Below are 26,221 nucleotides of genomic sequence, written 5' to 3'. Positions count from 1 at the left end.
CCGGACAGTCTCTACCCAAAAGAATAAAGGGACACAAATCCGACATCAGGAATCATAACATTCAAAAACCGGTAGGAGAGCACTTCAACCTCTCTGGCCACTCAGTAACAGACTTAAAGGTGGCAATTTTGCAACAGAAAAGCTTCAAAAACAGACTCCAGCGAGAAACTGCTGAGCTTGAGTTCATATGCAAACTAGACACCATTAAACTGGGTTTGACTAGAGACTGGGAGTGGCTGCGTCATGCCACATATTGACTGTATTTCCCCATGTTAAGGAGCCTCACACCTTCTTGTCAAGTGTCTAAATGGGCCATCTTGATGATCACTACAGAGGTTTTTCTCTCCTGCTGATAATAGCTCATCTTAACTAATTCACTTCTTACTCCACTTTGTCATGTGCTCTATATGTATATGTATATGTATATGTATGTCTTCTTACTGTTTGTGCCATTCTATGCATCCAACCAAGTGGGCTGTGGCCCAGGAAAGCTGATGCGCTAATAAATGTGTTAGTCTCTAAAGGTGCAGCAAGTCCTCCTGCTCTTTTTACATTGCTAAAGTGCTCCTTGCCTTCTTCTTCTGTGTTTGCCCTGAGTGTGACTGCAAAGTAAAGATCAAATAACCTCTGGCGTCTAACATTAATTAATTACTCAGTCTTTTCAGCAGCAGCCCAGAACACACAGATTGTTAAGAGATATCAGGACTTATGACAGAGCTTTTCTCCGCCGGTTTCCGTAGTGTAGCGGTTATCACGTTCGCCTCACACGCGAAAGGTCCCCGGTTCGATCCCGGGCGGGAACATAGTATACACTTTTTAAATCTATTTCCTCAGTTTCATGCTCATTGAACATCAAGGTTTATGAACCAAGAAAAAATATTAGACTAAAGGTTGATCATTATTTACCACGAAGCAATTAACGACTAGTGTTTAAATTTAATTTTTGAATGAATTAAGAAAAGGTAAACGATAAGGCTGCGTTGGCCGGGAATCGAACCCGGGTCAACTGCTTGGAAGGCAGCTATGCTAACCACTATACCACCAACGCGCTTCTGACAAAGCTTCTTCCAGAGCCCTACAGGAGAACAGCACAACTCTGGGACTGTACCACTCGCCATGTCTTAGAAGGGGATAATGCTACGAAAGACTAAACCAACGCCAGTGTGGGAAAGAGGGAGGGCTGGGCAAGAGAGGGCCCAGGCTCCAGGAGGGGGACAGAAGCTTCTTTCTCTGTGTGCCCTCCTCCCATTAGGTTTAGTTCCCTCCCTGGACCCTCAAATTCCCGGTTGAATGGTTCCATCCCCCTCCTGGAACGTTGGCTTCCCCTCCCCACCGTGCAATGGTTGCTCCCAAGCTCCCCTATCCTCGAGAGTGGTTCCTCCCAAGCGCTTCCGCCCGGTGAACCTCCCAGGGGCGGGCTGGTTCCTCGCGGGCCTCCCCTCGCCACCCCGAGGCCGGCGCGCTTCCGCCTCCGGGTCAAAGGTCGCGCCTGAGCAGGCCGCCCCTCCCCCTCCCCCTTCCCCTCCCCGTTTCCGGGGCCGCTGTCTGAGTGTCCGGGACATGGAGCGGGAGTGAAGGAGCCGCCGCCCCCCCCTCCCCGCTGAGGAGCCGCCCCGGCCGGGGGAGGACGCCGAGCCCCGGGGTGAGTTCGGGGGGGGACCCCGCTCCCCATCGGGGCTCTGACTCCCCCTCCCCCAGCCTGAGGGGGGCTGCCCCCCACAAGAGGGGCGGGGTCACTGCCCTCCTCCCGCAGGGCCGGTGGCGTGGGGGGCTCTGCCCCGGCGGAGGGGGTGTCTCTGGCCGGGCCTCTGTCCCCATTGCCCAGGAGCATGGGGAGCCGACCCAATGCCGTGGGGGGGGCTGTCACTGGCTCCCCCTCCCCAGACTTCCCGGGAGGAATGGGGAGCCTCGCCCCTATTGCCCTGGGGGTGGGGGAATGTCACGGCCCCCGGACCCCCCCCCGAGTCTCTTCGAGGGTGGGGGCGTCTGCTCCCCGGGCTGCCTCCTGGGGGTGCGGGTGGGGGGGGGAGGAATACGCTCACTCCTTATTTTCACAGGCAACCGTCGACTCACTTTTGGCAGGTGGGACAGAGGTTACAGTGACAGAGTCCAGCTGCCCTCTTTGCCTGGCATTGCCTTGGCAGCCGGCTCCCTCCTACGGAGAAATAACCGCTCCTCTGGCCTTGCCGGTGACAGGAGCTTGGGCAGGGCTCCTCTGCCTCGCCATTAATGCCAGTGGCTGTTGGCAGCTGCTTCACACCAAGCCCCGTTCCTTTCTGTACAAGTTCTTATTGATTTGCCTATTCTGGGGTAGGTAGGTAGGTCTCAGAGCTTCCAGACAACACAGGGAAACATTTAAGGCTGGTGGGCCTGGAGGTGACAGACTCTTTGTGGGGCTGGCAGACACAGCAGCAGCAGTCCAGGGTCTTGCTGATGAGATTATAATTGCCCATGTCCTCAGCCTCTCTGACAGATTTCTGATTCTTTAGGTCCCATTAGTTTGGGCCATCTTCAGTTGGGATCCATGGGCACTGCTGTGGCTCTTCTGCATAGAATTTGATCCCCTAAGGGATTGTAAAAGGGTATCCCTTGGATCACTATCCAATCCCAGTCCTGATGTGGTTCATATGCACATCTAAAACTATCTCCAAAATACTGGATGTTTCTGCCTACTCCCACTTTGAGCTTTCCTGAGTCAGGGAACATCACTGCCGGGACCTCTCCCTGATGGAGCGGGCAAGTGAAATAGCTTCCGTACCTAGCCTCCCCTGGTGTACTGTTGGATGGATAGGAGCTGGTTGTTGTTTGGACAGGCCCAGGGGTCTGTTAGTGAAGACTGTTAGTGCTGCAGATCGGGGGTGTAGCTACAATCCAAAGGTCTGCTAGAGAATGGGTGATGAGGTGGGGGTCCCATTGTACTTTCAGGATTTTCTTGGCTAGGATTTTGGGTGAGGGAATAGTTATGTGTTAAAGACACATTCCTCCTTATGGTCTTAAGGAGCAATAACATCTTGTAAATACCAGTGACCCTGGCTGTTCTGTCGCAGTCATCAGGCTGTTGCTGAGACAGAATTGCCAGCTCTGTAAACAAGTGGGGGTTATATTCTTGGGGGAGCTGTGATGCTGACAGTAGTGGGCCTGCTGACCCTCTCTCTGGCTCCTGGAGGTGCCCCTCTGTTTGGCACCTGCCTGAAATATATGCACCAGGTTTGAGTACTCTAATCTAGGGCCGTACAGAAATCTGGGCATTAAAGATCGAGATCCCTCAGAAGATTTTAACTGGGAATTTTGCAGAATTTTGACTACCTGCATGGGTCACTGCATACACTGAGCTTCAATGCTGAGGAGCTAGGAAATCCACCTCTTAAAACATCTGAGTATTAATATCCCCTATGGATTAATTGGAATGGAATTGGACTGTAAAGCAAAGATATCCCCAGAAAACTGCTCAGTAGGCCCCAGGTTGTGTTGGCAACATGATTGATGGAGGGCTCTTTTTATAGTGTTTCATTCCCATGCCAGGGGGAACTGCGGTTACATGAGATCTGTTCTTTCTCTCTCCTCATCTAGTTTCCTGTCTTGCCCAAGGCTCGCTGAGTAGTTAATGCAGAAGATAAAGAGGGTTCGTCTGGAAAACGAGACTGCAGGAAGTTGGAGAAGGTAAATTTCCTGGTCTCTGTCAGGGTCTTTGTGGCCTTTGGGACCAAGTGGTCAGAGGGCTACAATCAACATTCTGAATGAGTGATAAACCATCACCTGTTAATTCTGCCCATTACATCCTGTGTCCAACTGTATCCAGAGTGCCTGAAATGCTTGAGGAAAATTACCTCTTTTCTACTGAATTTAGGTTCCAGGCTTTAAAAGGTCTTTGTCTGCATTTTTCTACTCTAATGGTCCTTGCTCCCCTACCTTTGCTGTTTCTCTTCAGCCTAACTTTATTAAATTTCCCCTCTCCCCAAAGCCTGCAGCCACGTAACCTTGTCAGATGTGGCAGACTAAGCAAGATGGTAAAACAGTATATTTGGACTTCTTCAGATTCTTTTGTGATGTGGTTGAGGAATACTGAATGTAGGATTAAAGGCTGACTGCTCCGTTTCTGCTGAGATCATCTTGGATCTTGGGCCATGTCTATGCTGCAGAGTCTAGAGCAGCATCTCTAGTGCCGTAGCTGTGCCAGTTTAACCCCATTGTGTAGACGCACTCTGCAGCGATGGAAGGGTTTTTTCTGTTGCTGTGGGAAAACCATCTCCCTGAGTGACTGTAGCTAGGTCAACAGTAGCATTCTTCCCTTGACCTAGCTGCATCTACACCAGGGGTTAGGTCTGCATAGCTGTGGTGCTCAGGAGTGTGGATTTTTCTCACCCCTGAGTGCTGTAGCTATGTCAACCTAAATTTTAAGTGTAGACCAGGCCTCAATCACAGTGTGTTCTACAGACAAAATTCATCAGGGATGGGGATAACCCCAGGATATTTTGGAGTGCCTTTTTCTACCATCTAATTGTTAGCAGTGGGGTTAGTCACTGTGGAGTAGGTGGTTGCAAGTATGTATAATCTGGGTGTGAATGGACTGTCCTGAATTTAGGTCATTGAAACCTGATCTGGCCTTGAAAGCCCTTCTTGTGAGGAGCAGTGTTGTTTGAATGATCACGTCACTAACCTTGAAGAGGCTTCACCAACTGGATGGGAATTAGCTGTAGGGTGGAATGTATACAGTTGCATGAAAGCTATTTTGTTTTACCAACTGAGTGGACTTTTAAGATCCAAGTTGCAGTGGGATTTGGGAAGAGAGAGGCGTGTTCCCCAAATCACTGCTCTATCCTTTTTTATATCCTTGTGTTCTCTGTGATATATTTTTGATAGGCAGCAGTTTGCCTTGAAACACAGTATTAGTTGCTTTGAAGGGGAAGGACATTAGACTGAATTTAATGCCCCCTGTATGGTCCTGGGTGCACACTGGAGAGACTCAAGACCATTGATGCTCTGCAAAGTCTTGGGAGAAAGTTCCTCAAAGCTTGTTCCAATGTTTCACCACGTTGTCTGCTGTCTCTGCCACTTTGGCTTTACTTGTGCTGCCTGCCGTGGTCTGATTGGAAAGTACTTTTCTTTGTTTAATTTTCAAGCTGTGATTTGTTTTGTTGTTTGGCTTCAGGGTCATAGATATTAGGAGTAGTGGGGGGAGGTTTATTTTGAGAGCCCCTTTCTGTAGCTTCCACATTGTATTCTCTGCACCACTGAGAGACTCAGGAATTGGAAGCTGCCATTATACTCTGTAGCTGTAACTTAAGGGAGTCAAGCTGTATTTTAGTTCAGGTTTTCTGGCCTGGTGTACTGTGGTGTGGTCTGCTGGTTATGCAGAGCCCACTCCATTCACTGGGTCTCAGGCAGCAGATTCTGTGTGTGGTTTGGATTGCTACTTGGCTAATCTCAGGTTAGTCTCTCAGAATGAAGTCGGGAAAGTAACAGATTGGAGGAGGAACTGTAAAGACTTTCCTTTTCCCTCTTGGTTAAAGGAAAAGAGGTTTGTGTTTTTGACATCACAAGAGGTATTTATTCATTAAGAGGGAAATCAAGTTGTCCTTGTGCTTGAACATTGAAAGGCATAATTTTGTAGTACAGAATACATGTCTATTGACAGTCAAATGAGATCAAGATGTAGGGAAGGAAACTTTATTCTTAAAAGGCTATTGGAAGGTTGTGGGGAGTCCCCTAGGAGTGCTGAGAGATTTCCTGGCAGAATCATTTGTGAGATAAAGTGGATTGAGATGAAATGATCTGATCTAACACTGGCTTATAAATTAACTACCCACCCCCAACTCCCGCCAGAACCAAAGTGCGAGAGGGCCTGCGTGGCGCTGAAGCTGCACTTTCAGAGATTTGGTGTATATTTCATGCAAATTAAATACTCAAGTCTGACAGGCACATGGTCGGATGTCCTCCGTTCAGAATGCAGACAAATCTCTTAAGGGGCAAGCTGCATTCACTCATTTAAGAAATGTGACTTTAAAATGGAAGTCTTGGTTAACTCAGGGCGGTTTAGAACAGGGGTCTCTCTCTCTCTCTCTCTCTCACTCACTCTCTTTTTTTTTTGGTAAACTCCTATAGACTTATTTACTATATTGTTAGATTGCTGCAGCCTCTAAGATGGTGATTCTGTCAAGGTGATGAGACTGCTCTGGTTTCATTTATTTTCCAGCACACTGAAATCTTCAGATACCCACGAATAGCTAAATGTCCCAGAGTAGGAGCCTTGACCCCATAAGATGACCATGAAGAAAGATGGTCCAGCCATTAGGATGTTAGCATGAGACCATGAAGAAAGATGGTCCAGCGTTTAGGGTGTCAATTCCCTGCTCCAGCACAGGTTTCCCTCAGTGCGTCAATTCCCATTTGTAAAGAAGCACTTGCTAACAGCATTGGCCTACCTCACGTGGTGCTGTGAGGCTAAATGCATGCAAGATTGAGGTGCTCAGATGCCATGTTAATAGGTAGGAATAGGAAATAATAAAGGGACTAGTGCTGTGGTGACTTGAGGGTGCCATTACAGAAATGTCACTTTTTTTAAAGAAGAAAACGAGTCTTGCAAATTAGCTTGCTACTGGTTACCTGGGTCTATGCTCCCTGGGCCCCAGTTCCACTGAGAATAAGGTCCCTACTCTGACTTGTGAGCCCTTGCCTCATCTGGAATAAGGTTGATCAAGGGTAGTGTATCCTGCTTCATATACAAATGTTGGACTGTGCAGATCCCAGAAGTGACTAATGGCTGGAGGGGCTGGACTGGAAGGTTTTATGACTGTGGGAGTTGGGTTGTGGGTTTTATATAATGTGATACTTTGGAAATCAATGAGGGATTCCTGCTGATTATACAATAAGAGTCCAAGATATGCATTATTCCTGTGCCACTTACCATTAGCCAACTCAGTTGCACTGGTATCTTATTTTGTCATTTGTGCCACTTCACTCCTGGTTGCAGCAGCACTTCAAGTAAGTCAGGTGTCATGCCTTCGCTAAACTTATTTGAGTTGTGTATCTGATCTCTCTGCAGGACAGGAAGGGGACTTTACTCAGGTCAGAAGTTTCTCTGTGTGCTCACCCATACATTGATGGTATCTTCCAATCAGGGCCTATCCCATCTCAATGCCTGGAGTATGTTTCACTTAGGTCAAATGATTAAGCACTTGCTACACCAGATGTTTTCCTGCCCTGACTGATTTAACAGTTGACTTTTTTTCTGGTTTCAGAGTAACAGCCGTGTTAGTCTGTATTCGCAAAAAGAAAAGGAGTACTTGTGGCACCTTAGAGACTAACCAATTTATTAGTTTCTTTTTTTCTGGAAGAAGTCCTGCAAATGAGTCTTGGGCTCAGTTAGCATCCTTTACCAAGTTGGGTGTGGGAGATGGAGTATTCCTTTCCATCTGGTACTGTTTATGTTTAACTGAGCTCCCTGTGAGCGGATGGAATGTGCCTCATCCAATCCCCCACATTAATTCATCTCCTACACCTTCTTTCTCAGTTTCTTGACCAGTTCCGAGGAGGAAGAGAGGATGACTGCAGTGGATGCGCTGTCAGACAACACTGAAGTGGTTGAGATGGAGGACGTGCCTTCCCAGTTCCTGGTGGAGAAGCATTCGTGGGATGGGCTGCGTGACATTATTCACAGCAGCAGGAAGTATTCAGGCATGATAGTGAACAAGGCGCCCCATGATTTCCAATTTGTCCAGAAAACAGAAGAGTCCAGCCCACATTCTCATCGCCTTTACTATCTGGGTAAGCCTTGCTTCAGCTAGCCACCTTCCTTAGCAGGTTACCGCAATAGTCCCTTGGCAGAGTCAAACCTGTCTCTGTGTCCGCAGGGTAAGCTTTGTTGGCTGATGTCTTCATTCAGCAGCCCAGTGCCAGAGAGGAAGGGGAAAAGAAAGGATGGTCTTGTGGTTAAAGCACTTGGGACTCGGAAGATATGGGTTCAGTTCCTGGCTTTGGTGTAGGCTTCTTGTACGATCTTGGGCTAGTCACTTAATCTCTCCATGCCTCAGTTCCCCCAATGTTAAATGGAGATAAGCCTGCCTCTCTCCTACCCTTTGTTTAGACTGGACACTCTTCAGGGCAAGGACTATCTGACCATTTACCTATAGTGGCTGACCCAAACAGGGCCCCAGCTGGGGACCTCTGGGTGCTGCTGCTTCTCCATTTCTCATGTGGACTTGGTTTGGTCAGTTCTCCGATCTATGGAGCATTTCCTCAAAAAAATGGGGATAATTGGTTCTTTAAGCAGGTTGGCTATCTAGGGACCTGAGGACTCTCCCTGTGGTTCTTGTATCCTTGCAAGCCGAGTGCAGTTCATTGATTGGCTAGGTGATATCAGGTTTTTTTCATAGAGACAGCCCATCAGTCAGCCTTGTTGCTATTTTCCCCAATAAACTGGAAGAGTCTTACCTCGGTGTGGGTGTTGAGGATAAATCAGTGTTTATAAACGCTTTGACAAGAGGAAAAATAACTAGATAAGTGTTGGGTATTAATGATGTTTCCTAGAGAAATAGTCTCTTCCTTACCGGAGACTTGAGAGAAGGCAGATTTTTGTGCTGTACCAGTTTATAGTTATAGGCAGAACCATGATGTAACTAATAAGCAACAGCTAAATACAGTGGCTGGATTTTATAAGGGCTGGATAATTTTATGGTCAGTAATAATTAGTTTTACAGGCTGTGAAAGAGAAATATTTCATGCTCCAGGGCAAAAGCTAATCGTTACAGGGCTCAGTAAAGAACTTTCTCCATGTGTGACACTCCACACAACTGACCATGTTTTCCTGCAGTGGCCCCATTTTCCTTTGAAGCCTTGGATGCTGGATTTGATGAACCAATGGTATGACCCATTCTGGTAACTCTTGTGTGCCTGTGACTGTTACTTATTATAGTCCTCAGTACATTTTCATAGAGAAATTAATGGAACGGGCACCCTGCAAACAAGTTAAACAGATGTGTTAAGAGGGGGGGAAAAAAGCATCTGGGCTCTTAGAGAGAGAGCATGGACAATAATGGCTCTTCATTAATTAAGTTTGTCCATATGTCAGAGCAGAATAGACCCGTTAGACCCCTTTGGTGCGGGTTCTTTGGCTACCTTTTGTCACTTACACCAGATATTTTAAGTACAGTAGAACCCCAGAGTTATGAACACAAGAGTTACAAACTGACCGGTCAACCACACACCTCATTTGGAACTGGAAGTACGCAATCAGGCAGCAGTAGAGATGGGGGGAAAAAAGAGCAAATACAGCACAGTACTGTGTTAAACGTTAACTACTTTAAAAAAAAAAAAGGGGGGGGGGAGTTTGCATTTTTTTGACTAGTTAAGGAAACTGTTTCTGTACTTGTTTCATTTAAATTAAGATGGTTAAAAACAGCGTTTTTCGTCTGCATAGTAAAGTGTCAAAGTTGTATTAAGTCAATGTTCAGTTGTAAACTTTTGAAAGAACAACCATAACGTTTTGTTCAGAGTTATGAACATTTCATAGTTATGAACAACCTCCGTTCCCGAAGTGTTCGTAACTGAGATTCTACTGTAGTTGGCTTATGAGTCTCATTTGATGTTAGTAATTTTTCTCCATAGTGTCAGGAGTTTCTAATTCATATTCACAGCTGAAGTTGTACAGTAGAATGACAAAGACAATTCCCGTACCCAGTGTTAAATGATGTATCCATATGTTTGATGTTTAATTTTCATTGCTCCTCAAGAAGATATATGGAACGCAGGAGCAGATTAGATATTGGCTGACTATTTCAAAGCAGTGTCTAGTAATTCGATTTCAAAATGTCTTAACTTCAAGGCATTCCCACAATATTGAGTAAAACCTTCCTACTCTATTACAGTCTCATTAAGCTGGGGTTGAGTTACCTGTTCTATTTGCTCTGTACTGCATTAGGTAGGTACTGTGTAGAATCTGGTTCTGAGTTAAGAGATGTGCCTATTGACGTTTCACCATACCAGTATTTTCCCAAGTTTAGCATAAGTATTGCTTTCCAAGCATCAGTGTGGATCTTATTGGAGAGAGGAGTAGTCATAGACAATATTAGTGGAGTATGAGAATATGCATAGATGGATCTGGAGGTTCACAGGTTGTTGTAGTCATGGCCTTGAGAATGCATCTGTAGTATTATCTATGTCCCTGACTACATCCTGTTCTGTTTGAACATGTTAGATCTTTCCTGGGCTGTTCCCATAGACTCTGATGTTGTATCATGGCAGATGCTGCTTATATTAAACACCACATGCTCAGCATTTCAGTGTTTCTGCATCTCTGAAGATTGTATGCTCATAAGTTGCTTTGCTTCCGGAGTACAAATATATTTAAATGTTAATTGTTGTAAAGTGAATTTAGTGACAGGTTAACAAGCTTGGAGACTGAAGGCTTCCTTTCCTGCACAGAATAGATGCCACAGGGACAGCAGCATGGCAAGCTTCCCCCACATGGCATCCTGTCAGCGTACTACAACCTTGATCTAGAGTGTCACCACCAGTAAGGGTGAAAGGAAACATTCATTGTCTTTGGTGCCTCTGTTGAAACTGCCAGCATAGTTGCCAGCTGTGTTAGGATTTTGATGTTGGAAATTGGACCGGCACAAATAATTTCATTTGACCAGGCCACTGAACAGCCAGCATATAGCAATGCCTTTTGGCCACTGTTAAACAAAGCCACATTTGAACCTGGTCCCTAGGACCTAAAGGTTTATATTCCTGTAACAGGCTGGCTGTGTTAGCAGATCTTTGTGGTACTGAGGAATGCTAAGAGGGTTCTGCTGACTCAGACACACAGCTACAGGGGTTAGCTCTCTAGAGTGAGGATCTAGGGTGGCGGCTGAGCAGCCTGTAGAGAGGAACCCTAGGAGCAGTCAAAGCTGGGAGAAGGTTTGAGTAAACTTAGTCCTGTTGAAAAATTTGCATGTCGGTAAAACTAAAGCGTTTGGACCCTATGCAGTGAGTGGACTGTGTAAGAGCAGGTTGAGAAAGTCCTCTCTTAAAAAGCCTCTGAGCCATCTCGGCTTCCTGAATATTTAAGAAAATGGCCTTGTTTATCCGCCTCTCCTGGGTTAGTCCTGGCTGACTTCTCTGAAATTGCCACGATTATTTTGTTTTGTTCCATACAGGGATGCCATATGGCAGCCGGGAGAATTCCCTTCTTTACTCAGAGATTCCCAAAAAGATACGGAAAGAGGCCCTGCTACTCTTGTCATGGAAACAGATGCTGGATCACTTTCAGGTGAGGAGATGCAACATACTCTTTGCTGTGGTGGTGCACAGGGACCCAGGCTGACGGTAGGATGTTGGAGTGGTAGCTGGTATATTGGGTACCACTCTGTTGGACTGTTGGAGTTCAGTGAAGTGGCATGTAAGGCAGGAAACAGGGGCAGGGGTTAATGCTGTGGGCATGGCACTGATAGAGTGCTGTGTAGGAAGATGTCTTCCAAGGTAATACGGGAGAGTGGCTGGTGTGCCAGGCATGGGGCTGGCAGTGAGAGCATGGAATAGCAGCTGGCAGGCCAAGGACAGGTTTAACACTCTACCTAAGTCTCTTGTTGCCTGCAGTCTGCCTGCAGTCATAAACCAGTAAAATAAACTGGTGGGAGAATAGACCAGAGCTCTGGCTGTCTTGGCCAGACTCCCCACACCTGTCCTCCCTCCATTTGCACATTGATTATCATGTTATTTTTGATAACTTCGTGCTTTTATCAAATGTGTGGAATAAGGTTCAGTCTGCTGCCTGCATTAGAATCATAGAAGATCAGGGTTGGAAGGGACCTCAGGAGGTCATCTAGTCCAACCCCCTGCTCAAAGCAGGACCAATCCCCAATTTTTGCCCCATATCCCTAAATGGCCCCCTCAAGGATTGAACTCACAAGCCTGGGTTTAGCAAGCCAATGCTCAAACCACTGAGCTATCTGACCCCCCCCCCCATTCTAAACATACATTGCCAATTAGACTCTCATAAACCAGATTGAATTGGATCTTCTCAGAGTCCCCGTGAAACTAACTCAAGATTCCTGGAAGCTTTATATGAGAGGACATGGATAATATCATTAGGTTAATTGGCTGCTCCTAATTTGCATAAAAAAGCAGCAGCTCTTCCTCAGTTTTAAGGTGGAGGTGCCACTCATGGACTACAGGTCCAAGTCTTTGGCTCAGATCTAGATGGGGACATTGCAATTGGAAGGTCATGGGGGTGTAGCCTTCATGGACCATGCTTTCACACTAAAGATGGCCATGCTGTCGTACTGCTGGCTGCATTTGGCTAGTGGGTTATAGTCTGGCCACTCCTGGATTAGATGGTCTCATTAATAAAGCATTGCCATTCCTTCAGACCTGCATATTGTCTCTCTGTCGTTCGCAACCAGGCAACCCCTCACCATGGGATGTACTCTAGGGAAGAAGAACTCCTGAGGGAACGCAAGCGTCTCGGGGTCTTTGGAATCACTTCCTACGATTTCCACAGCAAGAGTGGCCTCTTTCTTTTCCAGGCCAGCAACAGCCTCTTCCACTGTCGAGATGGGGGACAGAATGGCTTCATGGTGGGTCCACTAATGGCTCTGTGGGAGGTTTGAGGGATTCTGCAGCTCAGCGTGGTGTTCCCATAGTGAATACCTCTTGAGCTGGACCTTGGCTCTGGTCTGCCATCAAGTCTTGTTTTCTTGGTCTTGGTTCCCTCGTGGGTGGGCTGGATCTATCGAGAAGTTTGTGCCTTTGTTTGAAGCTGAAAGCAGAATAGGGGCACATCCTGTGCCTTATTTCCCCAGGTGTCTCCAATGAAACCCCTGGAGATCAAAACCCAGTGCACGGGACCTCGAATGGATCCCAAGATCTGCCCGGCCGACCCCTCCGTCTTTTCATTCATCAATAACAATGACCTGTGGGTAGCAAATATTGAGACGGGAGAGGAGAGACGGATGACTTATTGCCATAAAGGTAACCGGAACTGCTCCTCCACATCTGGAGGAGAATCACCTCTTAGACCAAGAGTCTGACTAGAAGGATTTACTCCTGTTGCCCCCCCCCCCCTTTTTTTTTCTTTCCATCTGAGTCCCATTCCCTTTCTGGATCAGTCTTTCCATTAACTTCAGCCGCTCTCTGCTCTTTTTCCTTTGCAGGTTTATCCAATGTGTTAGATGACCCCAAATCGGCAGGTGTAGCCACATTTGTCATTCAGGAAGAGTTTGATCGGTTCACAGGGTACTGGTGGTGCCCCACAGCCACCCTAGAAGGTCAGTGTTCTGCTTAGCCCTGGAGAGACGGAGCTGCATTTGTAGCATCATTATTGGCCCCTTTAAGGTGCTGAGTTCCAGGTCATTCATTAGGGGCTGTGTGCTGGTAAATATTTGTGTGAATAGTTAGGTGCTGCATGATTCTAAGGGAGATGTGGAAAACCAGTAGGCCCAGTATGTGCTGCTGTGGGAGTCCTGGCAAGTCGACACAGTTGGGGAAACTGCGTGAAGGCAAACAGGCCTACCTTGTTTTATCCTAGGTTCAGAGGGTTGGAAAACGCTGCGGATCTTGTATGAGGAAGTGGATGAGTCAGAGGTGGAGATAATTCATGTTCCTTCACCTGCCCTGGAGGAGAGAAAAACAGATTCCTATCGGTACCCCAGGACAGGTCAGTGAGGTGCAAGAGTGTGACTAATGCAGCTGCTGCCTCATGCGGGCTGAAGCATCATCATCTGTGCTATTGACTTTGCATTATTAATCTAGACACTTACCAGGATTTAGGAGAAGGTCCATAAATATTCAGGACAGTCTCCAAATCTGTCAGCACAAAGGTCATTACAGGAAGGACAGCTAAAGTCCAATTTAAGTAAAGGGATTGCTGTTACGAGATGGAGGGTATTCCTTTGTCACACTGCTGAATGCACTTGGAATCCCACCTTCTCCATGCTGGGAATGCTTGCTCATGCATTCATTCACATGGGCAGGCATATTTCTCCACACACTGGTGTGGAGGTAAGAGCAATTCAATCTCAGCATTGCCATTCCACAGGTGTATATCCACACACAGCCAGATAGCATCAGGCTCAGATTTTTGTTCTCCTCAAGCATGGGATGCTCAGACCACTTGGCGTCTGATAATGGTGTTCTCTCTCCTTGCTTCTTCCTCTGCAGGTAGCAAAAATCCCAAGATCTCATTAAAACTGGCAGAGTTTAAAATGGACAGCCAGGGAAAGGTAAGTAGTGATTACTTCAACAGGAGGGTTCTCCCGTCAGCATAGGTAATCCTGACGGGCGGTAGCTAGGTTGACAGAATTCTTCATCTATTGACCTAGCACTGTCTAAACCAGCTGTTAGTTCGGCTTAGCTACATTTCTCAGGGATATTGGTTTTTCACACCCCTCAGAGACATAGTTAGGCTGATGTAAGTTTTCGTTGTTGACCTGCCCACAGTGTTGGAACATCCTGTTTTGTTTTTTTTAATACTCTTTTGATCTCTTGTTGCAGATGGTGTGCGCCCAAGACAAGGAGCTGGTACAGCCTTTTGCCACATTGTTCCCTACGGTGGAGTACATCGCACGGGCTGGATGGACCAGAGATGGCAAATAGTACGTAGGTTTTTCTACCACACACTACCCCCACCCACCCCACCAGTTTACTGAGCTATACAGCCACTCAGTGAAGAAATTTGCCTCTCCTCTTTTGCCATGAAGGCCTGGTTTTAAACCCACAAAAGCCAGAAGTCTTGGCTGCGCTTGACTCAGCCCCTGCAATAATATGACCTTAGATAGCACATGTGCTAACTGACCAAGTGGAGTACAGGGTGAAGGGCTTCATGTTTTTTAGCTTTTGTGGGTTTTAAGCCAGAACCGTAACACTGCCACAAGTGTAAATGACATTGATGTATTAAGTGTGACCCTCCCCGCCCCCAGGGAATTAAATAAAACTCCATGACTAGGACAGTTAACCCATAGGCACATGGACAAAACACTCCTGCTAGGAAATGAGGACTTTATAAAGGGTCACATCATTAAATAGAACAATGATTTTGTCCTGCTTCTGTCTGTGACCAGGCCAGATGCATTAGAGGAAGGTGAAAAATTCCCACAATGCACCTAGTCTTTTGTGCATTCTGTATACTGGGAGAACTCATTTGTCTCTGCAGGGGCCTAGCTTACACTTTTGGAACGTTAGTCTCTTAGCTTGCATAGGTATAAAAGTTTTTAATGGTCATAACATCCAGTCCCGAAGGACTGAGTGAATCTGTATTGGAGAACTTCTTGTTGTTTGGCTAGATGAGAAGAGGGTCTTGTGTTAGGGTGTGTGTATTTTCTAAGGGGTTCCTGGCAGATTTAGCTACATGATTCCTGACATGCTTTCCTTTGACCGTATATCTTTGGACTATTCTGCCGTACTTGGAAATGGAGACCTTGGAGGTGAAGGTCCCAGCTCAGTGATTTGCTTTTCCAAGTACAAGAAGCACATCATGTTCATTTTTCCCCTTCCCCCACGCAAACCTGGATGATTCTCAGACCTGGTGTGGCTCTTTTTTTCTTGAAAAGTGTTACAGGACCCCAAAATAGCATCGGGGGGGGGGGGTGGCGGAAATCTTTCCTACTAAAATATCTTTAATTTTACTTAAAAAGCTTGCTAAGGTTTTGGCAGGCTTCAGGCCACATCATACTTGTTTTGGCTGTTTATAAATTGTGTTCAAAAGATGTAATTTCTGTGGCTGATCAGTAACTGGAGCATGATGCTGCACTTTTCTTTGGGCCTGTTCTTGATTATTCCACCATGCCCTAGCGCTAGGTTTACCCAGCCTTACATAGGAACCATAAGGCAGCCTTCCACTCCATGATACAACTGCCATGCACTAGGGCTCATCTAGGTAGGCAGGATTCATTAGTTTATGAAATCAGGTCATGATCAGCAGGGTGTCATTCATAGGGGAACCTGCTTCTTCAGGAAGGCTTCATCTTTCCCAGGTTTATAACCCTCTTCTGCTGTGGTCACAGGCCTGAGGGGTGTCCAAACCAGGCAGTGATGACCTGCCTCCTCTAGCCAGGAGGACAGCAATAGAGCACCACTCCCGATTAAGCAGCTGTCTTCCTTGAGGGACTCGAAGCTGAGACTGGAGCAACTCCTTCAGTTTGCACTGCTCTTTGGTCTGTTCCTTTCCCCACTCGCATAGCCAGGCAGCAAGGAAGCTGCAGAGTGGTTTAGTTTCTTGTTTTGTTTTAGGAGCTCATGCTAAAACAAGTGGCCCTTGCTACCCAAGGAGAGGGACTGCCCACTGGAAAGTTAAATTCTAAACATGTAGCGCAGCTAAATGAGTTTCTTTGTAAATGGCCATTCTAGTAAATCTGTCTGTTACCCATGGATGCCTTGGGATACATATTTATTGGAAAGACTCATACAAACTTGAAAGGGCGGAATGAGGGGGAGCTTAAATCCCCTCCTCAGCAGAGGGAAAGCTAGTGTGCTCTTGACATCAGAGATCTCTGTTCTGCAATGCTGTCAATTTCACCTTTGATAACTTCTCTCTTTCCCAGCGCCTGGGCCATGTTCCTAGATAGACCACAACAACGACTCCAGCTAGTCCTCCTGCCTCCAGCACTCTTTATCCCAGTACCAGAAAGTGAGGAGCAGCGCATCGAATTTGCCAAAGCTGTGCCAGAAAACGTCCAGCCATATGTGATCTATGAAGAAGTCACAGATGTGTGGATAAATGTAAGGGCACGGGGCTGTCCCAAATTAGAAACAGGCCTTTGAGTTTTTCCCTTTTCTCTTGAGTGTGGGACGTGCATCCAGATTGGCCTATGCTGAAGCAGATTGCCCTAGGAGACTGATAATGTCCATGGCCCATGTCAAATTCTGATTGTTCAAAGGACTGGTAGTGGCATAATAAAGAACTGTCACCTCTGAGTTACTGGTCCAAGCCTAGGTTGGAAAAGACAGTTCATGGCAGTTGAGTGGCCAGAGTGAAATGAGTTAGTGAGTCTGACTCTTAGTAGATAGCTGTCCACCTTGTAGACATCATTAGCTGTGGTGCTAATTGACTTCTTTGTGAGGGTTCTGGCAGAGGGGTCAAAGAGTGAAGGGATCTTGAAGAATGAACTATCCTCAGTCCTAGAATTGGTTCCTCAGTCAGGGTTGAGGTAATTGATGGACACAGGACGAGGGGACAGAGTTTGCATTCTCTGGGCTATCCTTTTTCTGTGGATAAACAGGACTTCAGTCCGTGGGGCTGTCAGTCTGATGCATCTTGGTTTTACAAAATTCCCCGGGGGTGGGGAGGGTTTTGCTGGACATAGCCATTCAAAAGGCTGCGTGGGCTCACTTGTGTCCTGGTCTGTGGGGTCAGATGGAAAGGCTGACGTGCCTGGTTTTTTAAGCACACAAGGCTTTCCTTTGGTGAGACCGGTAAGTGAGGATCGGGCTTTCCCCACCATCTGTCATTCTGATTTCCCATGAAATTGCATGGGTTAGCGTTGGCTCCCTAAGCTGTGCGTTGGCTGTGTTGTTCCAGCTTCGATTAGCATAGAGGCTGCCTGGCTCATGGTGCTTTTGTCCATCTCTTGTCTGCTAGGTTCATGATATCTTTTATCCTTTTGCCCAACTGGAGGGTGAGGAGGAAGAGCTCTGCTTCATCCGAGCCAATGAATGCAAGACCGGCTTCTGTCACCTGTACAGAGTCACAGCCATCCTAAAGCAGAGCAGCTGCGACTGGACTCAACCATATGTCCTTAGCGAAGGTGAGAGCAAATCCCCTCCCAACTCAGAGGAATATTCCCTCTCCTTTCTGCCTCACCCTCGTCAGGAGGGCATTTCTGAAGGTACTCGGCTCTTATGCTCTTTCAGTGGGGATCTAGGTCTCATCCTTGCACTCCCTCTTTTCTAGAAGACTTCAAATGTCCTATCAAAGAGGAAGTTGCCCTGACCAGTGGGGAATGGGAGGTGTTGGCGAGGCATGGATCCAAGGTACCAGTTATCTTTATTTTCTCTTACAGTGCTCTGCTTCTGTACTCACTACCCACAATCCTGGCACATACCTCGTGCTACAGGCTCTTGGGACCAGCTACAACCATTTAAGCTTCATTTTGTTTCTAGTTTCCTTTTTTATTGCTGCCTTCGCTTCCCACAGGAGCACTGTAGCTGGGTGCACAGAAAGCTGATTGCCTTTAATCAGGTCTCTTATTACTTCTTCTGGGAAACCACGTGGGTCAGGCCATAAAAAGGAGTAGAGTCTGAGGTTCAATAGCCACAAAAAGACATTCTGTGCAAATCCATCGTGGGGCTGGATTGCAGCATTTTAACCCCAAAAGGCATTTGGGAATCAGGAACGTTACCTGGTGCTTGGAATTATCTGCTTCCACCTAGCTGATCCCTCTGCAGAGTGTTGCGAGAAACAGGCCGGGGAATTTAGTGTGATGGGGGTGGAGTGGGGTGCAGAGGAGGGAACTGTGTATCCACAGAATAGCCAGATAGGTGTTTTATTAGCCTGCTACTGACTTATGGAAGGCCCAGTTCCTTTCTGCTTTAAGAATGAGGTGGCCCTCAGCCTAATCGCTCTGACCTGTCGGTTTCAACTGAAATAATGAACCTGTTTGCTCAGCCCCAATTAACTTGGATTTTCACTCACTTCACACTCTTGAGGGCATGCGGCTACTCTCAGCAGCTTTTCCCCACTCTGGAATTACTTATGTCCCTCACAGAGAGGATCCCTGTGGGACGTGCTGTTCGTTTTGGCCACAGTATTGTTCTGCGCACACGATGGCTGAAATTGTACTGGCATCAATTATTTCAATGCATTTGTTGCTCTGCAGGGTTCTATCCCTGTCTTCTTGGCTAATGTAGATGGATTCGCCCCCCCCCCCCCCCCCCGAGAGCCATGCTGGCCAAACTCTGCTGCAGACCCCAGCTAGGCTGGGCTAGGAATAGCATTTAGGATTCACAAACCTCAAGTTCCACGTGAAGTTTCTAAAACAGGCCAGCTAGCTATTGTGGATGGAGCTAAGCTCTGCTAGAACTGTGTAAAAGCCATATTCTAGTCTAGCGTAAATGCAGCATGACCTCATCCAGGCTGGCTGGCCAGATCGTTTTAGAAACTGCTTGATCTGGAACTATGATTAAACAGAGACATGGAGTTGAATTGGGTTTGGGACTCAGTCATGGGGTAGTGGCTATTCCGCCCCCCTGCAAGGAGTGTAGAGCATGAATGTATAGCGTGATTGTTAGAAATGTTTTAGGTCCACGTTGGTCAGGGAAGCAATGCTGGAACACTGGGTAGATGCATCTGTGCTTAAACATAAATTCAGTCATAATGAACAGAGCCAAAATATCCTTTTTCCTGGCTTTGTTCCTTAGCACATAGGCACAGTGAGGCTTCCCCTGGACAGCTGGCTGCCTCCTCCGGTACAAACGACTGGGCGTTATCCTGTCCTGTAGAAGCACTGTGTATGTTCTGTAACTTACCAGATGAACAGACCTTGTGCGCTAACCATTAATACCACAAGCACCTTGTACCGCTGTGATGTTTTTGATTTAAGCTGACTTTGCCTGGTGACAGATCATTGCAGTGGGGCAGGAGCAGTCAGCTGTTTTCCTTTGACACTGAGCCCTCTGTTCTCTTGGCAGATCTGGGTGAATGAGGAGACGAAGCTGGTGTACTTCCAAGGCACGAAGGACACCCCATTGGAGCATCACCTCTATGTGGTCAATTACGAGTCCCCAGGCGAGATTGTACGGCTCACCACACTGGGCTTCTCTCACAGCTGCTCTATGAGCCAGGTCTGTTTGCCCCATCCATAGGATACCATGTAGGCTCCCTATCTTCTGGCTAGTATGAGTCCTGGCTTGTAATGATCCATGAGGCCTCCCTTAGATGCCATGGCTGCTTGTGACTGCTCTGCTGGACTCTGAGAGCCCTGATGGGAGTGATCCAGTGCCTACCATGATCTGCTGATGGGACTCCATAGATGCCATCATGGGAAGTAGAGGTCCATGCTGGTGCTCCTTTGGAAGGCTTCGTGATGGACTTACTCCTCTGAAGCAGTAGTGTGATGTTAATAGGCCCCAGAGAGAGGAGTCCTATCTGGCTCATGTGGTAGGATGGTGACTGAGCCATGGAGGTATGGGAGGGTTGGGGCGGGGGGGGGGAATAAACATCGGCTGGTTCTCAAGGCACTGATAGGGATACAGACCCTCACTGAAGTGGCCTGAGGGAATAACCATCTTTGCTTCACCCCCATCAACTGTTTCTTACTTGTAGAACTTCGACATGTTCATCAGCCACTACAGCAGCGTCAGCACCCCGCCCTGCGTGCACGTCTACAAACTGAATGGCTCCGATGACGACCCGCTCCACAAACAGCCCAAGTTCTGGGCCAGCATGATGGAGGCAGCCAGTAAGTCTTCCCCAATCCCCTCTGTGCTAGGCCATCTAGCCAGGAGCACATCACTGATACCAGTAGCCAGCTGTGATGGAAGGGGAGAGATAAAGACCATCAGATGGCAAATGACCTGGCTAATTTCCACCCTGCCATGGTGAAGTTGTGAAATCCTTGGGGAGGGATCTCTTCAGTGCATTGCTTGGCACAGCCTGGGCATGGCGGGGGGCCGGAGGGCCCTAATGCTATACAGTGGTGCGTCACACTCCTTGCAGGGTGCAGGTTAATGGCTGCCTGTTTTAGTGGGGGTTCTTTACTGCGATGGTCTACAGAGGGGGATCCACTAACTGCTTCATCCAAGGAATGTGTGTAGCTGCTGGTTCTTCCTTTTGGTGCCCATAAAGAATTATTTTCAGCTCACAGCAGCTGTTGCACCCTGCTGGGCAGGCTTTCTCCCTCCACCCCATCCTCCTCTCCCCTTACAGGGTCACACTGGAGTTACAGTGGGCTGTGCATGGTACAAGGGGCTCGGTGCCCAACTTGGTGGGGTTTGTAATGGGTTGTCCCTGCGCAGCAGGTGGTCAGTTGCCATGTGCAGGTGGACAGGGCCATGTATCTTATGAGAAAGTGACAAAGAGTCCTGTGGCACCTTATAGACTAAGAGACGTGTTGGAGCATGAGCTTTCATGGGTGAATACCCACTTCGTCAGATGCAACTGACGAGGTGGGTATTCACCCACGAAAGCTCATGCTCCAGTACGTCTCTTAGTCTATAAGGTGCCACAGGACTCTGCCACTTTTACAGATCCGGACTAACACGGCTACCCCTCTGAAACTATTTTATGAGAGGGGCTCTTGTAAGGAGGTTTTGCTAAGATCTGGGACATTCTGCCCCACCTGAAAAGGAAGGTGGGGAGGGACCCCTGGTCTGAGGTACGTTGGGCAAAGGTTGAACTCAGGTTGGTTTGGGCTGGGGAGGATGATGAAAGCATGTTGTCCTTAACCTGGTAGCTAGCGTCTGAACTGTTTCCCTCAGGCTGTCCTGCAGATTACATCCCCCCTGAAATCTTTCACTTCCATACCCAGTCAGATGTAGAGCTCTACGGGATGGTCTACAAACCTCATAACGTCCAGCCTGGAAAGAAGCACCCCACGGTGCTGTTCGTCTATGGAGGCCCTCAGGTAACGACCCAGCCACAGCCAGGACCAACAGCTGACCTTGGCTGTCCTCTGTGAGCCTAGTGGTGCCATCCAGGACAGAGCTCTTGGTAGCTCAGCTCTGCATAGGGGGGTAACCCTCTGAGTGATTGGAATTGGACAGCTTTGCTTGGAGTATTGTAAACCCCTTTCAGTGAACTGCAGATGGCTTCTCCCATTTAATCCATAACCACATAACTTCCCAAATTAATGGCTTTTGCCAATCCGGCAAGCTTGGTTGCCCAGCTCAGAACCTGATGGAATCTGGGAATGGCCAAGACTAGCTTTCTGCTAGTACAGAGCCCAGCCACACTCAGTTGCTACTGTTGGTGGCCTCTAGTGGGGTGTGTAGGGCTGAAAGGCTAAAGATTTCACTGAGGGACTTTCCATGTGGCTTGTCCTTTCTCCTGCTCTAGGTGCAGTTAGTGAATAACTCCTTCAAAGGTATTAAGTACCTACGGCTCAACACGCTAGCGTCTCTAGGCTACGCTGTGGTGGTGATTGATGGAAGGGGTTCTTGCCAGCGAGGACTCAAATTCGAAGGGGCCCTAAAAAACCAGATGGTAATACCCTGTTTTACGGTGTCTCCTTCCGCTTCCTTCCCTCTTCCCGGCTTGTCGAGCAGCCTGTGTGTGTGTGTGTGTCCGTGTTTCTGTCCCTGCCTTGTTCGGTGTCTCTTCAGTTACAAGGGAGGAGACAAACTGACTTACACCTTTCCGTTACCTCCTCCTAGGGTCAGGTGGAGATAGAGGACCAGGTGGAAGGTTTACATTACGTAGCAGAAAAATACGGGTTCATCGACCTGAGTCGGGTAGCCATACATGGCTGGTCTTACGGGGGCTTCCTCTCCCTCATGGGCCTTATCTGTAAGCCCCATGTATTCAAGGTGAGTCTGGCTAGGGTCAGGTGTCCTTCTCTAAGTCCCTGCTGTGTCTGGGAGGAATAATACCTGGCAGGGAGGACTAGGGCTCTGCACCTGTCGGTGGCCTTTACTCTTTGCTGCCCTTGGCGGCTTGTGGACCCAGACTGTAGTGAAGGGTGAAAAGTTCCCTCCCCTCAGCCTGCTGCTATCATGCCAGAGCTCCTCCCCAGAATCAGGCAGGTCAGCATGCGTCACACTTGCCCTCTGGGTTCGAGACCAGGCATGGCGTGTGGGGACTCAGGCAAGTGGAGTTTAGGCACTGTGCAGAGGGAGACACTACAGTGTTCTGAGCCTGCAGACATATAGGTTAAAGGATTATTTGTTTGTTCATGGCACCGAAGAGCCCCAGTCCTGGGCCAGGACCCCATTGTGCCGGGTGCTGTACAAAGACAGTCCCTGCCCCAAAGAGGTTTAATTACTCTGCATCCCCCAGCGACAGGCTGTAGCATAGCTTCCCATGAGACTGTTACTGCCAGTACTGCGGTAGTAATTTTAAGTCTTGAATGGGAAGGAAAATAACAAATGGGGGAAAAAAATTCACCAACCATCTAGACCTCTAAGTCTCTGACTCCCTGGTTGTGGGATACTCTGGTGTAAATGACCAGGGTTGGCAGGGGAGAATCACCATGTGCAGAAACAGATGGGCTTCCCCCCAAAAAATGTCCTAGAAAAGGAAAAATGAACCCCCCCATACATGTTTGGCAGGTTGCTATAGCAGGTGCCCCTGTCACTGTTTGGATGGCGTACGATACCGGATACACCGAGCGGTACATGGATGTCCCAGAGAACAACCAGCCAGGTTATGAGGCCGGCTCTGTGGCGCTGCATGTAGAAAAACTCCCCAATGAGTGAGTACTGTGGAGTTGGATACTTATAATTGGAAATCCACCCTCTGGGCACTTGTACTATGAGGAGTGGTAGAGAATCTGTAATGCTTTCTGGTGTGTGTGGGGGTGTTGACGTTATTAAAAAGCTCATAGGAATAGCCCTTCCTGGTTTTATGATTGTTCCTTGGGTTCTCCTCCCTGGTTCCTGAAACTCAGCTCAGGCAGCACGGGCCAGTGTACAGCATGTCGGGTTGCTGGTCACTAGTTAGCACCAGTGGGGTCCAAGTCCAGGGAGAAGAGCCCTGGCCAGAGCAGGGCACATCTGGTTGCTGCCAGTCACCTTCCAGCTGGGCTGGCCTGAAGTGCTTCACTTGGAAGGAAGATCAAGGTGCAGGAAGATGATGACCAGGGAGTCTAGCTCGAGGGGCTGGTTGGGGAAGAGTCTCTTCAGCTTGGAGAACATCTGTCTGGAGGGCCCTGAAGGTTTGTTTGAGTGGTTCCAGGACCCATTTAGCCTTATTTCCGCTCAGCTCATCACTGCCTTCTGCAGCGAGCCAGAGTGGCATTGTGCTCACCCACCCTCCTCTTCCCCTGCCTGGGAAGAGGCAGGGCTCCAAGCCTGTGGTGCTGCGCCATGCCCAGGGGGGTAGTGCTGGCTAGCATCTCACCGCTCAGGGCTCCGCTCTGATTCTCATCCCATCCCATCCCATCTCCAGGCCAAACCGCTTGCTGATCCTCCATGGGTTTCTGGATGAAAACGTGCACTTTTTTCACACCAACTTCCTGGTCTCCCAGCTAATCCGGGCTGGAAAGCCTTATCAGCTGCAGGTAGGAGGGACCTGGAGTGAGGTGGGAAGGTCTCTTTAGCCTGGAGGCAGTGGAAAACTCCCCCCCACCACCGCCCCCCCAATCCCTCCAAGGGGAAATATGAGTGGACCGTGGATGCTCCTGCACCTGGAGAAGCAGAGTTCTCTCCTATGACTTCCTGTGGCAAGGACTGGCTTGTTGGCAGCTGACTCCACAGGCCTGGCCAGTAGGTGGCACTGTTGCTACTTGATCCGCCGCGTGTTCCAATGCTGAGTCGTAGTTTGGAATCTGGACTCTCACCCTCTTGGCTGGTGTCCGTCCTCCTTCCTCTGCACTCTGCGGCTGGGAATCTCCTTTCCCCCGGTGGCCTCTGACCTCGGGCAGTAGATACTACTGCTGCTGCCGCTGAGTGGGCTTCTCAGGCCTTTGGCTTGCAGTTAGCCGGCCACCGTAATGGAGTGCCGGGGTCGCCGTCTCTCCGGACCGCCATTTGCTCCCCTAGAAGGGACTCCGCCTTCTGAACTGAGAGGCAGGCTAACGGGAGGGAATGACTTATTCCTAGTTAACGGCCATCCCTTTTGCTTCTGCGCAGATCTACCCCAACGAGAGACACAGTATTCGGTGCCCCGAGTCCGGAGAGCATTATGAAATCACACTGCTGCACTTTCTACAAGAATACCTCTGAGCGCACAGGCCTCTGCAAACTGTTGGACACTGACAGCTCAACTCTGCCTCCTGCCGCTGCCCCCCCAACCCCGAAAGCCACCTCATCCAGTGCACAAATCACTGCGTGCCCACCCCCCACCGGGGGTGCTGCCTCCAGTGAGGGGGAGGGTGGAAGTCACCCCTCCTGTTTCCTCTGGATGGTGCCACCTTCCTTCACTTTCCAAGCTGGAGCTCTGCCCTGCTCAGCTGCTCACCTCTCTGGCCTGGCTGTTAATGCTTTTTTTGCTGCTACTCCCTCTACACTGGGAAATCAGTGGACTGTCTCCAGAGGCTGAGGTCTGCCTCTCTCCTTTTTCCTTCCACTGCACCTCCATGCACCTGCCTGTGCTGGAGATGGATGAGCCGATTCAGCAAGCTGCCTTAAGCCAGGAGGGAGAGGATGATCCACTGCTACATCCTGTGGGGTTTGATCACTGCTGCTGCTTCCTGGCCGTACATGACGAGCATCTGAGCCCTGGGATCTGAGAAGAGCTCCGAAGAAGCATGCAACACTAATCTCTCTCTCTCTTTTTTTTTTTAAATTAATTTTGCAGAGCAGATTGGGGGAAGCAGCTGGGGTTGGTGACAGTTAATTAGCCTCTTTGGGCACCTTTCTCCGATCGCCGCTCGTGGGCAGAATCGTGCCAGCAGGGAGCATGGCAGGTGCAGCATCTGGCTACAGCCAGAGCAGCACTCGCCTGTACAGAAACCACAGCTGCAGCATCTGGATTTTGCCACACACGATGGATATTTATGCAACTACTTATTCCGCCCCCGCTCCCCTGTCGCCTTCCTTCCCCTCTACCCTTCTTCGTGCTGTGTCCCGACCCTGCCTTTCTCTCCTCACCCGTGCCCTGAGCTTTCAGACATGCACTGAAATTGGCTGTGCTTCAGTTCTCTGCGGGTCAGTGACTGTTTCCCTCGCGCATCTATTTGGTGAACACTCTCTTCTGGTTTTTATTTTCCTACTCAACAGGAACTGCAGTTCCAGGGAGGGTGGGGTCGAGCAATTGCACCTCAGGGGAGCACCCACCCCCCAAGCCAAGGGTTCTGCCAGGGGCAAAGAAAAAAAAAAAAAGAAACCCACCCTAATGAACCACATCAACTTGCCCTCGAGTATTTTAAGTGCGTATTATGAAAAGAAAATATTTTTATGGATTCTTATTCTTTTATAATTATGAGTGTACGATGTAGCGACTTATTAAAATGTTGGAAGCAGACCCAGCAGTGCTCTCAGTGGTCCTCAAACTGCCTGGGAACCCTAGGGAGGGAGGCAGTGGCTGAAGCGGCTGGTGTGGGGAGTGCAAAAGGTCCTGTTTTGTTGCTGAGCACTGGGAATGAACCACGCCCTTACAGCACTCCTCAGGGGAAGCATGGGTGCGGGGTTGAAATTGCAGGCAGCTGGGACT

The 26,221-nt window shown here is 48.5% G+C and overlaps 1 protein-coding gene and 1 long non-coding RNA gene across 3 annotated transcripts in view; one reads left to right on the top strand and one right to left on the bottom strand.

Annotated features, from left to right (window-relative positions):
- The first annotated feature begins 1,512 nt into the window (after nucleotides 1–1,512).
- On the top strand, nucleotides 1,513–26,042 carry DPP9 (dipeptidyl peptidase 9). 2 transcript variants are annotated; one of them, XM_084614244.1, is made up of 21 exons: nucleotides 1,513–1,642; nucleotides 3,571–3,660; nucleotides 7,511–7,764; nucleotides 11,139–11,251; nucleotides 12,384–12,557; nucleotides 12,783–12,951; nucleotides 13,134–13,247; nucleotides 13,508–13,636; nucleotides 14,140–14,201; nucleotides 14,473–14,573; nucleotides 16,518–16,695; nucleotides 17,555–17,720; nucleotides 17,870–17,946; nucleotides 19,603–19,755; nucleotides 20,237–20,372; nucleotides 21,391–21,536; nucleotides 21,968–22,114; nucleotides 22,285–22,437; nucleotides 23,179–23,321; nucleotides 24,017–24,128; nucleotides 24,700–26,042. In XM_084614244.1, the coding sequence occupies exons 2-21, from the start codon at nucleotides 3,605–3,607 to the stop codon at nucleotides 24,790–24,792; spliced, it is 2,676 nt and encodes an 891-aa protein (XP_084470370.1). In that variant the 5' UTR covers nucleotides 1,513–1,642; nucleotides 3,571–3,604; the 3' UTR covers nucleotides 24,793–26,042. The 2 variants fall into 2 exon arrangements, with proteins under 2 accessions (XP_084470370.1, XP_084470369.1); XM_084614243.1 differs by having other exon boundaries at nucleotides 17,867–17,946.
- Nucleotides 8,686–26,221, bottom strand: part of LOC311512872 — a 36,683-nt gene continuing 19,147 nt past the window's right edge. The window contains exons 3-4 of the long non-coding RNA XR_014709584.1: nucleotides 13,493–13,593; nucleotides 8,686–8,953 (exon numbers count right to left, since the gene is read on the bottom strand). This is a non-coding gene — a long non-coding RNA (uncharacterized lncRNA). The remainder of the gene's footprint in view (nucleotides 8,954–13,492; nucleotides 13,594–26,221) is intronic.

This window comes from Lepidochelys olivacea, assembly GCF_965140295.1.
Source record: "Lepidochelys olivacea isolate rLepOli2 genome assembly, chromosome: 25".
In the NCBI taxonomy this organism is placed as follows: domain Eukaryota; kingdom Metazoa; phylum Chordata; order Testudines; family Cheloniidae; genus Lepidochelys; species Lepidochelys olivacea.
This window is presented reverse-complemented; position numbering and strand designations above follow the sequence as displayed.

What these genes read in the sequence shown, in the direction of transcription:
- DPP9 (XM_084614243.1), top strand. Translation starts at nt 3,605, where the DNA reads ATGCAGAAGATAAAGAGGGTTCGTCTGGAAAACGAGACTGCAGGAAGT. An exon ending in CTATCGGTACCCCAGGACAG is followed by an intron (nt 13,637 to 14,139) that starts GTCAGTGAGGTG and finishes CTTCCTCTGCAG; the next exon opens with GTAGCAAAAATCCCAAGATC. An exon ending in GGGCCCTAAAAAACCAGATG is followed by an intron (nt 22,115 to 22,284) that starts GTAATACCCTGT and finishes ACCTCCTCCTAG; the next exon opens with GGTCAGGTGGAGATAGAGGA.